At 38.8% G+C, this 14,170-nt stretch overlaps 1 protein-coding gene across 4 annotated transcripts in view; it reads right to left on the bottom strand.

The window, feature by feature from the left end:
* Nucleotides 1-8,281: 8,281 nt before the first annotated feature.
* Nucleotides 8,282-14,170, bottom strand: part of sema6a (sema domain, transmembrane domain (TM), and cytoplasmic domain, (semaphorin) 6A) — a 125,363-nt gene continuing 119,474 nt past the window's right edge. For all 4 annotated transcript variants that reach the window (XM_014002621.1, XM_014002622.1, XM_014002619.1 and 1 more), the window contains one exon: nucleotides 8,282-12,878. In XM_014002621.1, the coding sequence (XP_013858075.1) occupies nucleotides 11,743-12,878 (1,136 nt within the window). In that variant the 3' untranslated portion in view covers nucleotides 8,282-11,742. The remainder of the gene's footprint in view (nucleotides 12,879-14,170) is intronic.

Genomic DNA, 14,170 nt, shown 5'->3' on the forward strand with positions numbered 1-14,170 from the left:
ATTTAGGAGAAGAATATGAACATGTTCTCGCGTGAGGCCCATTGGTACTATCTTTAATCATTTATTATTATCAATGTYATTAATAATTTGCTGAAAAACATTCTATTAATTTATTTGCATTCAAACTTTGTCTGGCAGGTTACTTGATGCTTCATGCCCCACAGAGGGGTCCCGACCCCCACTTTGGAAATTACTGTTCTAAATTGTATGAAAATGACTGAAAACTGTCCAAAATAAGATGTTAATTTATTTGATTCCTTGCTACATTTGTCAGAAAACATTAATTTTACAGAGGCTGCTTTCAAACAACGCACATATTTTAGAATATTTTTCGTGAGACAAGTTTGAGAAGACATGCTGGTTTTCGGATTCATCCTTTTAGTTTCTGAAGCAGATTTTGCAACAAAATACTCAGAAGGTCTTGATCCCACCTTGGCTTTTTTATGTATTTTTGTCAAGCAGCACAGTACAGTTATTATTTACGGGTCATTTTATTTTCAAACATCTCTTTATTTTTCATAACCTTAGAAATGATTTAGAAGACAACCTCTTTGTAGGCACGATGCTCTTCATTCACCTTTCAGTTTTACCTTTAAATTTTACTCTAATCTTCTTTTCATGAATATTCTCTCTTATGTGATGTGCCTGTTGGAGGTAAGGCAAAAGATAAACAGTCATTATTGACCGTTGATCTTAATGGCTGATGACACCCTCATTCATTTTTAACGCCTCTGAGGTCTTTGTTTCAGTTCTGTGACACAGTGAAGAGAAATCAGGGCACAAACTGCACAACACTGACACACAATTACAGAATTTGATAACTGAGAACAAACACCAAAGCGGCCAAACATCAAACTGTTCTGATAAGCTAACAGTGTGGTATTTCCAAAGTGGGTGGAGTTGGGGGGGAAACATCAAAATGACAAAGTTGATTTCCTTATTAAGATTAGATGGATGAAAGCCTGTGAGCAAATTAACAAGCTCAGATTGTGGCAGCTTTCACACATTCAGTGCATGTCTTCACACTTGTCCCCAGAGAGGGTGGGGAGGCGAGACTTTCAACAAGATACTCTTTTGACCTCTTTCCTTGTGTTTTGATGACTGCAGGACACTGAAGGACTATTTTGGTCAAGCYTTATACTGATATTTACTATTGATTCGTGAATAAGGATTTATGYTGTGTTTGATGGGAAAATGTGCTCAAATTTTTTTCTATGAGTTTTTAATGAGCCAACATGTCTGACATGTTATGTGTTTCTGAAACATTTGTGAAACTTACCAGGGTCTCAGCTCTAATGTCCTGGAAATAAGAAAAAAAAATTAAATTCAGATTAAAACAAAGCAACGTCTGAGTTCCATCKAACGACTGGAATCTGTAAGGTTATTAGACAAGCTGTGTTTTAGCTGATAGCTCTGAGACACAGTATCATCTATTTCTGCTCCGAACTGCTTACACATCTRTTTCGATACAAGCGCAGGAACTTTTTGCTGCTTCAGTTTACAGCTTTCAGAGGGACTTGTTTGCTCTGTTCTGTACAAAAGCAAAGCAAAGTCATAAATCAAGTGACATTTCCCATTTTAATATTTGTCACTGCGGTACACCCATAAATCCAGACTTTTTTTTTGATCCTGGTTAATTTTGCTGACACTCTCTGCACCTACGCTTTGGATTACAGGCCTCGTGCAAACTCCCACTATTTGTTCCGCTTTATGTATTAGCCGCATATCTTGTTTTGATTAAACTTGCTTTGAACTGCGTGCGTATGGAAACAGCAGGCACGTCTGCAGAAAATGTTGAAATGGGCTGAGAATATATATATATATATATATATATTATATACGTATATATAATTATAGTTAGTCTTTCACTGTTATTTTAGTTAATTTCACCAGTTTAAACAGGTTGCACCTGCATCTCATCCATTAGTTAATCCTTAAACTGAGTTCTACGTGATAACAGCAAAACATCTGTATTTAGTTTTAGTAAATAACATCAGCAAAACTGTAGCTAGAGTGTCAGGCAAAAATATTTGGAAATGTCTTAATTCGCTCAAGCATTTTGATTTTTTTTTTTTTTACACAATGTCTTAGTTGCTTCAGGGGCAATTTTGTGTTGAGATTGGACCCTATTTTTACATTTAGTTTGGGGCAAAGAAAATTCTGAATTATTTTTCTAGATTAAGGACATAGTTGTAATATTCAACCACTGTAATTTCTAATTATGAATATAAACCTTTAGGTTTATACACAAGTTCGTTCTTACCCACTTTTATCAGGTCTTTTAAATCAGTGTTTTTTTTAACTCTTTAGATTCTAGCTCTCAAAATAACAGTTGCAGAAACTTGTGACCCCAGATATTACTGGGTTAAGCAAACTTTGCTAATAACTCTGTTAAGGGGATGTGTGTGTGGGGCGGAGTGGTATTATGTGGTACCTTCAGTTGTCATGAAAATGCTGTATATATAAAATAAGTTTTTGACTTGGCATCTAAACACCTTGGAATTGGCCTCTGTCTCAAGAACCTCCTACCATTTCTGACACCMCCCACTTCAGCACGTCTTCACAACAATGCTTCGGGGAAATGGGTGCTGTGTGGGGCGGAAGMTCRGCTGCAGACTGAGCTCAAGGGAGGAGCCAGGTACAGTAGGCAGTGCTTTGTACCAGCAAGTGTTTAAGGCAGCTCCATGTGGCGATACAAGGATTCCTCAAACATACATGAATGAGTCAAAGCAACACTCTGGGCATGTTTTGGGTGATGACGTTACATCATGATATGAAGTAAAAAAAACATTAATTTAGCATGATAACACCCCTTTAAATATGTAGACAAAGCTAAAAACAATGGGCCTCATGCAAGAACTGTTCGTACGCACAGATTTGTTCTTAAGTTGTGCGTACGAGTGATTTAGGAGAATTTGTGGCATTCACCNTGTGTGTGTGTGTGTGTGTGTGTGTGTGTGTGTGTGTGTGTGTGTGTGTGTGTGTGTGTGTGTGTGTGTGTGTGTGTGTGTGTGCACATGCCCAAACATGCATATGGTCAGTAGACGAGTAGCAGGCTTCCATCCCAACTCCCTGAGCTCCCTTCCAACATCACTCACGGGGCTTTGTTTTGATCCCCGWCCACGGCCACATCTTAAGCCGCCCGTGCACGCGCTGCTGAATGTGTACGTGCACGGGCCGCAGGGGTTGAGCGCACAGAGCGAGCGCCCCCAAGACTTTTGTGCTCCAAATTTACACCGCCGTGCCCTTATTCCCACTGCCAATTTCTCCCCTGCATGCTTGTCAGTGCGCGGCAGCGCCGGGCTTATAACGGCAGAACAAGGCTTGGCGCTTTTCCCTGCTCACTCTGCCATCAGAAGTCCCAGAGGTGTGCTCCTCTTACTGCTTCTCTACAGCCCAAGGCTTTCTCTCTCTTTTTTTTTAAGAGTGCAAAAGACAGTTTATTTCACCCTCTCATTCTTGTGAATGCATACTGAAAATCTGTTATTTATTTTTGTTTAGTTTTTTGTGGGTGGGGGTTCTGGGAAGTTTGTGTTGAATCATGCATGGTTGCTGGAAATCAGACAAGAATGGGCTGTTATCGCCACATTAGAGTTCTCTTCAAAACATCTTTCTTACCCGCTGAGCTTTCATGTCATAAGAGCTTTTTTTTTATCATTTGAAAGAAGCTTTAATGGATTTCTGGTCAAAGTTCATGAAATTAAATCAGTTTTACTTCTAATGGAAAACTGAAATGTCTTACAGGAAAAAAAGATGCTTAAACAAACATAGTTATGTAATCAGAAAGCTTTGCCATTTGTTGCAGTTTGATTGACAACACTATTCGAGGCCTTTTACTTCGTAACCCTGATAAATGTCATAAACGAAGTCGCACTGTCTTTATCGGAGGTTGCCAGTTTTCATGATACGCAAGCATTCAGCATGAATGCCTTTCTTTTGTTTTTAGTTTTTTTTTACTTGTCTTGACTTCACATCTAAATAACTTAAAAGTACATCAAGTGCTGTTCAAGTGCTTGAGATGTGTTAATGGGCCACATGCAATTGTTACATGTCTGCTGTGTGCTTCTGACTAACAAAAGGTCCACTCTGCACTGAGTTGCAGCATAAAAAAAGATTAAAGTAGGATCTAAGAGCACTTTATGGTAACTTATCCATATTTGACCGCCGGACACAAATTACCTGTTGCTTGTTATTATATTAATCCAGCTAATATGTTTTAGTTTTTTATAGAAATTAGTTTATAAAAAACATATTTTGGTTTTTGATGTGCTCTAGAACAATGGTTCTCCATTGGTTTGACTCCAGAACTCTTCTCTAAATCGAAAAAAAAAAATCAATTTCTCAGATTTTTTGAATTAAAAGATGGTGCAGTTTGAGCCTGAGGAAGTAGAATACATTCATACATTCATATTACAAAAAACATGTTTAATGATAAATCAAAAGAACCAGAAAGTGACAGTTAGAGAGGAAAATATTCCTTTCACTTCAGTTACTTCAGCCTTTTAGCTCCGTTCATTGTCAAAAAAACTTTTTTTATTGATGATTAATTTTGTTTTGTTAGCAAATATATGCCTTAAAGTTTTCAGTTTGAACAAGCAAGATTTTCTTTAAATAAATTCTTTTCTGCTCTTCAGCCAGAATGAGACCCATTCTGTTAATTCAGTTGGTTGAGAACCATTAAAGTGCGCATTAATTGTATATTTGCCAATAAATAATCAATTCTTAAGAATAAAAAAGATAAACTTTAAAACTCTTTGCAAATTTACCTGAAAACCACAAGTTGCCAGAAAACCTCCAATGTTCACCAAACTGTCCTTCAGGTCACATGACTTTGACCACCTCACATGTACTTACTGCTGTGATGATACATTAATGAAAACCTGGAGAACAGCCATTAAGGGGCCTATTGACTCCCATTAATTGCTTATAGAGGGCCATATTATTTCCCCAGGGACACATTATTCAGCATTGTTATAATGTGTCTGTGTCTGCTAGACAAACAGAGAGGCTGTCTGCCTCCCTGTCTGTTTTCATTTGATATAAATCTATGTGAGCCTTTTTAAAATAAAATTAAAAATAAGAAAACGGGGAAACTAATTATTCTTTGTACAGCTCATTTGTTTGTTCTTTGTGCCTTTGTGTTTTTATCCTTTGTGTCTGAGTCACTGTCGCTGAAACTACCACATTTTAAAATAGCACCAGGTTGTTATGTGTCATTAAGAGTGGYGACGGATGCAGACGCGTATCAGTGAGAGGATAATGAATGGTGGATGTAACAGCGTGGATTAGCACACAGCTAAACTTGTTGTGACCACAGATTGTAGGGCACTCAAAATGAGCACTGCCAAGCCACAGCCCAGTCAGGTGGATTAGAGCAGTGGGGGACCGGTGGGGGTGGGGGCTTAATGGCTGACTGAATGACCGGTTGGCTGACGTAAAGGCGAGCCGGCTGGGACGTTGAAAGCCCGGCTGGCCGACCTTTCATGTTGCTGCTGTCAAGGAAAAGAGCCATTAAGCTCTTGGATTGACAGGTCACAATACCAGATCAGGAGGCAAGTTTAGTTGATTTCTGCTAGGACATGCAGCATTCACAGCAAGTGCCACTGAACCAAAAATATATACWTATCAGATGCATTAATTGTATTTTAAAATTCACAATAACAGCATGGAGCCATTCAGAAATGGCGCTCATTGAGGCATCACTGACTAAAACATCAAACAGTTAGAAATACAGTATGTTTTTATTTTATTAGGTACATGTAACCAAGTCTTGATATTATAGGTGATTCATGCTTTTATTACCACTCGTTTGGATTATTGTAATTCTTTGTATGCTGGCTTGGATAAATCATCTCTGCATCGCCTACAGACTGTCCAGAATGCAGCAGCTCGTCTTTTAACAGGTACTAAAAAGCATGAACACACAACCCCGGTCCTGGCTTCTCACCATTGGCTTCCTATTCAAATTGATTTGAAGATTTTACTGTTGGCTTTTAAAGTTTTTAATGGTCTGGCCCCATCATTTTTATGGGATCTTCTTAACATCTACACTCCAGTCAGAGCACTCAGGTCTACCAAGCAGTTTCTGTTAGATGTCCCTAGATCCAAACTGAAATCTAGAGGTGACCGGGCCTTTGCAATAGCTGCTCCAAAGCTGTGGAACAGTTTACCTCTTAATATTTGGTCAGCAGAGACTGTTGAGGCTTTTAAATCTTTGCTGAAGACCCGTTTTCTTTGGCCTTTGACTAAGACCGAGTTGGAGGTTCAGTTAGAGCTTTTATATATTATATTGTGCTTCTGTATTGTATTTGTATCTATGATTTTTTGTTGGTTTTTTTGATACAAATCTTGACTGAACTGTGAAGCACTTTGGTCAGTTTTGTTGTTTTAATGTGCTATATAAATAAATTTGACATTGACATTGACATTATAAGAATTCTTTCTTCTTCCTGCATCATTTTCATTCAATAATTGATTTACTTAGCTTTTTAATGGGCTTTTGTTGTTTATATGTAAGTAAGTAAGTAAGTAAGTAAGTAAGTAAGTAAGTAAGTTAGTAAGTGAGTGAGATTTAAACTCTTCCATCGTGATGTAATCTCTTTTTTCATTTTTTGCCAAACAGCTGGGACTTACCGATAACTTGTCACAATATAAATGTTTTTATGTCCCACTATTCAAAATCATACTAAACAGAGCAACACCTATTAAAGTGATAAAGGTAACTTCAAATGTTATCTGCCACTTTAATTGGGCMGCCTCAGCACTGGAGCAGGGAGAGTAAAAAAATATGTGCAAAAGAATAAAAATAACGCATTCCTTGCTCTAACTTTGTGAGTCGATGAAAGTAGGTAATGAATCAAAACGTTTTATTTTAAATTAGTGTCATAGCCTAAGAAACACAGAGCTTTTGAAAGCTTTAGTAAATGTAAATACAAGATCCTTTCTCATGAATCTGGGTTTTTGAATTTGTTGTTCAAGCATTATCTGCTCTTCTTTTCATTGTGTTTTGTTGTAATCATCTGGCATTTTCATTCTTTTTTTTTGTGATGTTTGCCTGTTCATCACTCACCTGCCTTGCATCTGTTAATCAGTTCAGCTGCACTCACGCTGTAATCGTCTTTTTTGTCTGTTTACTCCTCAGATTGTTCAGCTTTGTCTCACATCCTGCTATTATAAGCAGCTGTCTTGAACCATTGCTGCTTAGTTTCCTGTTGTCTTCCTAAGCTCCAGCCCTGATTTTGTTTATTGTTCATTTTACTGCCTTGTCAGCTCCATTTTTTTTTTATTGTAGTACTTTTATTTTGCATCTATCCTGATTCTGTCTGGAGTTTTGGTCCTGTAGGCTGTTGTTTTAATTGCTGTTTATTAAAAATGAATGTATGAAACTTTCTTCAACTAAATCTTGTTTCACTTTTGAAAAAAAATAGTCACTTAGGCTTGAAGTATTTTCATACAGATGTCTAAAATCTGAAGTAAAATTTATCCTGTTTCTTCTGAGATGTTAAGAAATTGAATGTGGTTTTACAGGGAGACTAAACTAAACATTGTACATAAGCTGCAACTTCATGACTTTTGCGTGTCAAAGAGATAATCAGTCCTGATGCTTGAGCTTTGAACATGTTCAAAAAACTATTGTGACCATTTTTCTTTTAAATAGAGTTCTTGTGGGCATACCTGTCTCATAAGCACTCTGTAAAGTAATACCTAGAGCTCTTATCTGACAAAGACACCTGAGGCAAATGTCCAGGACTAAAAACTGTGTTATGATTAAAAAAATTGTCCAAATTTGCCTTTCTTCTTTTAAAACGTGTACTTCTGAATGTGGTCCATGTCGGGGTGACTGCCAAGGTGGGTATGATGTAGGCAAAGGTATGCAACAAAGTATTCTGAACGGCCAAAAATACTCTTTTTAAAAAGAGTATTTTTCACATCTTTTGTGAGTTTTAAAACTCACAAAAAAGCCATGATTTTTCAAAAATTGGCTGCTCAAAATGTTGGGTCGTTGCTTGCTGGTCACCTGGTCGTAAACACTCAGAATTCAGTGAGGCTCTTATGAGAAATTCAATTTTTTCACAATTTCTCCAACATTTTGATTCACCAACTAGTCTCCCAACAGTTACAACCCAGTGAGATACGACCTTAAGGTCACAAAAGAAAATTATTCTCAAAAGAGTGTGTGAAACTTGATTTGGTGTTGCACAAAATTTAAAAGCTGACACATTTTTAAAGGTTAACGTAAGCCTAAGGAGAAAAAAAAACAGTGAAAAAACACGTATCACAGTCTTCATGACAAGAATTTTATTTTCTTTTTTTAATTACATTTTGCATTAAATTAAAGTTTTTTTTCTTTACAACATACAATAAGTTGTGAATCAGATGTTAAGGAAGTGAAAAGAGTAGGGCAAAAACTTTGTGACGTCACAATATATTACAAGCTTACAAAGTTCAAAAGTTCGAGAAGTTGATGAGTCGATTTGCATCGAATAGCAGTGAATTATAACAAGGGTGAAAGACAAAAAGGCACACACTAAAGAACCTCACTGTCCACAGCAGCTTKCACAGTCTACCCTAATCCAGTTTTAGTCTGATATCAAAAAGCTTCCAGAATCTCTACACAGGATGTGGACGKTTTACAGACATGTTTAGTGTTCACATTTTGCATTGACATGATGACTCTTCCAGGCAAAGGCCTTCTATGTCAAAAAACGTGCAGCTGTCAACATTATYCCAGGCCTTTGGAAGTTTCTGTTTTCATGGACTCTGGCAGGTARAAAAACGCTGCTCTTGTTTTCAGACACACTTTCAATCTAATCTTGGGCCACTGCTTTAATTAATGGATTTTTTTAATGCACGTTATTTCATGTTTGAAATTTCTGACAGAGCTTGGCAAGAGTCAGGAACAGAAATAAAAAAAGACGTTGGGGAAAATGTAAAGAAACAGTGCTCATAAGTTCGCCAATGATTCACATCGTTCTGTAAAACAAGCAACTGATTGATGTTTGGGTTCAACAAAGTGGAAATTTCAAGTRTAAGAAAATTCTAAATGAACCATCATAAAAACCACAAAAAAGACACTACAAACAATACTGTTGATGTTATTAATATTATCACCTGATGATGTAATCTTTAAACAACCTCTAAACTCTTTGTTTCCCATCTGGTGTTGTAGTTAAATTTGTTGATCCGTGTAGATTCTCACACTACGTTCTGCACCAAAAAGACCCAGCTCAATAAAACACCTGACGAATCCATTATTATTGCAAATGTGTGCATGTGGCGGACTAAACCGAGGGAACGGATATTCTTTTTATTTCAACACCTGGCACTCGCCAGGCTCCGTACTTTCATCTTGTTTTGTGCTTGGAGCTTTCACTTCAGCATTGTTTACAATTCAAGTCCCAGAACCAAACATGTCCCTCTTGTTTCAGCTGTGGATTCAGACATTGTTGGCTTTCCTCCATTGAGAAACAAAAACAATTAAAAAATAAAAATAAAAAATAATGCTTGACATCAATAAAACTTTGACCTTTCAACACACACAACACTAGGAGAGTGCTCCATTGATTTAAGTGTTTAGGTGAAGGGGAGAAGTGATCAATCCAAATATCTGAGTACAAATAAAATAAAGCAAAAAACGCTCATATTAACTCTCAGTTATTCCTAAGGCCTTGGTAATGAGAGTTAGTGAAGAAAATTTAAAAAAAACCTTTAAACTTCCTTGAATTGATTTTTTTTCCTTACAAAAAAGGGCATGATAGAGCATATAGAGCATGATTTTTTTWAAAATATTTTTTAACAGGAACCAGCCTGTTGTTGCAACTGACTACCAAATGAATGCTTAATAAGTATTGTCTTCTTTAGGGGCTTNTATATATATATATCACAAACTTACCTTGGCCTTCTTGATGACTAACAAATGTTAAGGGTTCAGTTTTTCAGTCAAACAAGCATCACGTCATACAAACAACAAAAATGAGTAGAAACACACACCATGACGTTTAGCTCGTATAAAACAGAAAATCAAAAACACAACGTATTCATCAACACTCCAGCACAACAGAAAGGGCTGCTTTATGCGCATTAATGGCACAATCAGAAATGAACCACAAAGATGTGTGTGTATGTGTGTGTGTTATATGTGTGTTTATCTGTAGGAAAGAAAAAAAACTGTGTTAATGTCTATGGACCAGAATTACAACAACACCTACATTCTTTAAATTGCATTTTTTTTATATCAAACCAGGAAAATGTCATGACGTAAGAAAATAATAATAATATAATAGTAAAAAAAATACAACAAGGACACAAAGTTAACAGCTATTAAAGAAAACATTGTCACTACTTGAGGGTGTAAGGCACAAATTTACATGTGGAAAAAGAAGCAGGCAAAACAGATGTTTTCGGTTGTCGCCTGCTTGTCTGCCACCAGACGAGACGATATGTTCCAACGCGGAGGCATCGTGGCCTCACCCACAGCATCTTTTTGAACGTTTGTCCTCTACCTGCGCTGTTGCTGCAGCTGCTTTTGTTTTATTTGTATTATTTCTTTTTCTGCAACATGCAACAGTGAGCTTCGATGGCACCGATAAGCCACTCAGGACGAAAGTTTCTGACTCACAAAATCCACAGTGCTGGTTGAGGAGGGGGGTGGGGGGTGGGGTGTTTGTCGGAGGAGTGAAAGGGTGTGATTGGGGAGGTCTTTTTTTAATGGTTAGTCTAAAACTATAAAGTCTGTAAAGATGAAAGTCAGGTCTGGCACAGTTTAAATAAATATCTCCTCCTCGTCACAGAGGTCATGTATGACTCAAGCTGCAGGTCCCACTGATCACACAATAAGACKTTTATGGACCTTTAGTCAATGAGAAAGTTCTACTGGCTCCAGTTTAATGACTTTAAATATGTTTCCTCACATGAATATTCAATATTAAAAGATTTCTTCTTTGTCTTCTCTTTGCCCGAGCCTAGAAAGTCAGTTTGTTTGTTTTTATTTATTTTTTTCTTCAAAAGCACTTAATAAAAATAAATACAACAGGCTATTAGTATTAACAGTCACATGATATTTAGTTACCAGTACAATAGAGGATTCTTCTGGCCAGGTTTTTATTTTTTTTTTATTTTTTTGGTCAAACCCAGGCAGGTCTTGATTGCTGTAACACTGAGATGCTTTTCACAGTTTCCAATAGAAATCAGGCAGGCGCCTGTCCTTTCAGTCCATCTCCTGGAGCGCGTCTCCACTCCGATCCAGTCGTCAAGGTACTGTACAACCATCATTCCCCTGACCCTGCCGCCCTGCGTGCCATCTTCTTATGTGCTTTTATTGGTGTGATAGAGTATCAAGTCAAGTCCTGGTGGCCAAAGACGCGACAAACAAAAGAGCCACCACCTTGAATGCTACAAGGTGCCAAAAAGCATGAAATATCCAGGACAGGATTTGTCTTATTTTTCAGTAGCACACTTTCCCATTTTTTGTTTGGGAGCTGGTTAGAGCATGAGCTTGACGACAGGGACAACAGACAACAACCATTTTATATTTACATATTTATATAAAAAGGAAGTGGGGTTTCTTTTAGGGGGGAAAAGTGTTGAATTTTTCACCATGATGTACACCAAAAACATGGAAACAAACAAATAAAAGCACTAAAGGAGATGCAARTTGTACAGTAATCCCTGTTTGTATCCTTCTATTGGAAAAACACCTTTCCCTTCTGTCTGTTCACATTGGACTGATGGACTGAAGGCGGACTATGTGCCGGAGTCACTGGACTTGTTTTTTGTTGACAGCGAGACTACAGAAGGTTTTGGGGGGACGTCAGGCTTGAGGTGTTTGATGCCTGTTCGAGGCAGTGAGCCATAGGAGATCACTCCAGGCTGCCGCGATAGTGATATGCCCTGTGCTGTCATTTGTATAGAGTCCACCCTCTGCGGTGCAGGTGGCGGTGCCTCCACACGGAAGCTGTGATGTCTCGCCAGATGGGAGGAGTTAGAAGAGTTGGTGTTATGCTTCTTCAGGGCAGAGGATCCAGACGCAGCAGATGCTGATCCTTTCCGGAGGCCGTAGACTGACGAGTGGACCTCCAGGCGTTTGCCCATCTGCGGGACAGCAGGAGGGACGGTGAGAGATGCCTCACGTTGGGGCACACGAGGTGGCAGCAACCCATCTGGATCCATCATGTGGCTTTTTGCCGCCTTGTACTCCAGCGTGGCCCCCTGGTCGTCCATGATGCCATGGCCCATGCTCAGTTCACTGTGATGGGGCTGTTCCACGTACTCGTGCTGATAGGACTGCTGCAGATGGGGCTGAAGTTGGTGCTGATGCTGCGGCAGAGGCAGCACGACCACACTGGGAATGTGTCCAGGCGAGGCCCTCAGGGGCAGGTCCGTGGAGATGACCGGGGAGCCGATAGACGGCATATCCTTGGTGCAGGCGTTGATGAGGTTCTGATTTCTTTCCCACTCACGGCTTCCTCGGCTGGGCTTACGACGTGGCTGCATGGGTGTGGACTCAGGTGTTGGCAGAGCAGCAAGGTCCAGGTGGTGCTGGTCGGCTTTTATCAGCATCTTCCCATTCGGTGTCAGCCGCCCGTTGTGCATCAAAGGGGTGAGGATTGCCTCCGGGCGACCGTCTTTGGCCTGCGTCTCAAACAGGCCGGACAGCTTGGTCACACTGTTCATTGAGCCTCTGCGGGAGTGAAGGTGCAGGTTGTCCTTTTCTTTGCGGCCTGTCATGTCCAGATCTTGCCGCCGGTGGTCACACACACAGTAGACAATGAGGCCTGAGAAAATGGCGCCCATCGCAAATGCCAGGATGACAGCAATGGCCAACAGGGTCACAGGAACCAGCTGGTCACGACCCTTCTGGTAGCTCTCACGGATCACACCTGCAGAGAGACATTCACAAATGGCATTCAGACCGGCAGAATAATACAAGCAGAAAAATTCTTGGGTGTTTTGTAAGAACATGTTTCTATTAAAAAAAAAACTAAATCTGTTGTGAAAGGTCTATATTATTTGACAAATCCAAAAGTAGAAACATGACTCAATCATAATGATTAAAACATATTGTGTGTTCTGGGATTCGAACAGATTAGAGATTGAAATCATTTTATGAAAAACATGCAAATGAAGGAAGAGTGATCCCATTATATAGAACTGCTATTCATAATGACTACAAATGGTTGCCTGAAGTAACAAGATTCAATACTTCCCAAAGACACAATCTTGGACTGAAAACGCTTTAGAGGAGTGATTAGGATTCACATTTTAAATCCCAGATAAAACCTTCTGGTGAAATGAAAAAGATATGAGAGCAGATAAAGGAGCCTGAAATACCCAAACCCTTTTCTTCTCATTGATACAAATGTGAAACGTTTCATAAAGCTTGGATCCCATCTTGCCATCCCCAGAGAATACGTTAAAAAGCCTCTGATTAGGCGCTAAATCCAATGAGCTGAGTCATCAGATTCTTACAAAGTGTCATTTCCAAAACGTGGAAAAGACGCACTGTGATACAGCAAAATGAAAGCTAATTCAATAAAAATAGCATCGACATGTTTTACTGAGCAACAATTTGGATCAACAAACAAGGATCGGCTATTATTCACTTAACACACGAGGAACAGAACTCACCCAGAAGTGTCCAGACAGCAGATAAATTTAGACATCGAACCCAGCTGGATGACTTTTGGGTTAAACACACCACTTCATAGCAAAAAGATTTATTACCCATTCACACATGACCTGCAGCTAACACAGATCAGTAACTACAGACAGAGGATTAGACAGGTGGACCTCATCACGAAAACCAGAGCACAGAGCTCGTCTCAGGTCACATGTGAACAGTTCTGGTCGTCCCACACCGGAGCACATCTTACTCACTGTGGGAAAGCGAAGACATGAAAGATTTCTGAAATTCTTCTGTGCGTGCGTTCTATCTCCCAAAGAGACCATAAAAACTGAAAAAAGTGTGAGGAAGATTAAAGTTTTACATCAGTCGACAGGTGTTTATTCATAAGTTTAGCATTTATTTTTTATTGTAAAAATGTGTTTTACTTTAAAGGGATCCCTGATTAGTTGTAACATTAGACTTTATTTGATAAACATTTATTTTAACTGTAAAAGAAAGACTGTAAAAATACTGTAGGATGTTTAGTTTTTATAATTTTTAAATATA

Source organism: Austrofundulus limnaeus, unplaced genomic scaffold, assembly GCF_001266775.1.
Source record: "Austrofundulus limnaeus strain Quisiro unplaced genomic scaffold, Austrofundulus_limnaeus-1.0 Scaffold14, whole genome shotgun sequence".
Lineage (NCBI taxonomy): Eukaryota > Metazoa > Chordata > Actinopteri > Cyprinodontiformes > Rivulidae > Austrofundulus > Austrofundulus limnaeus.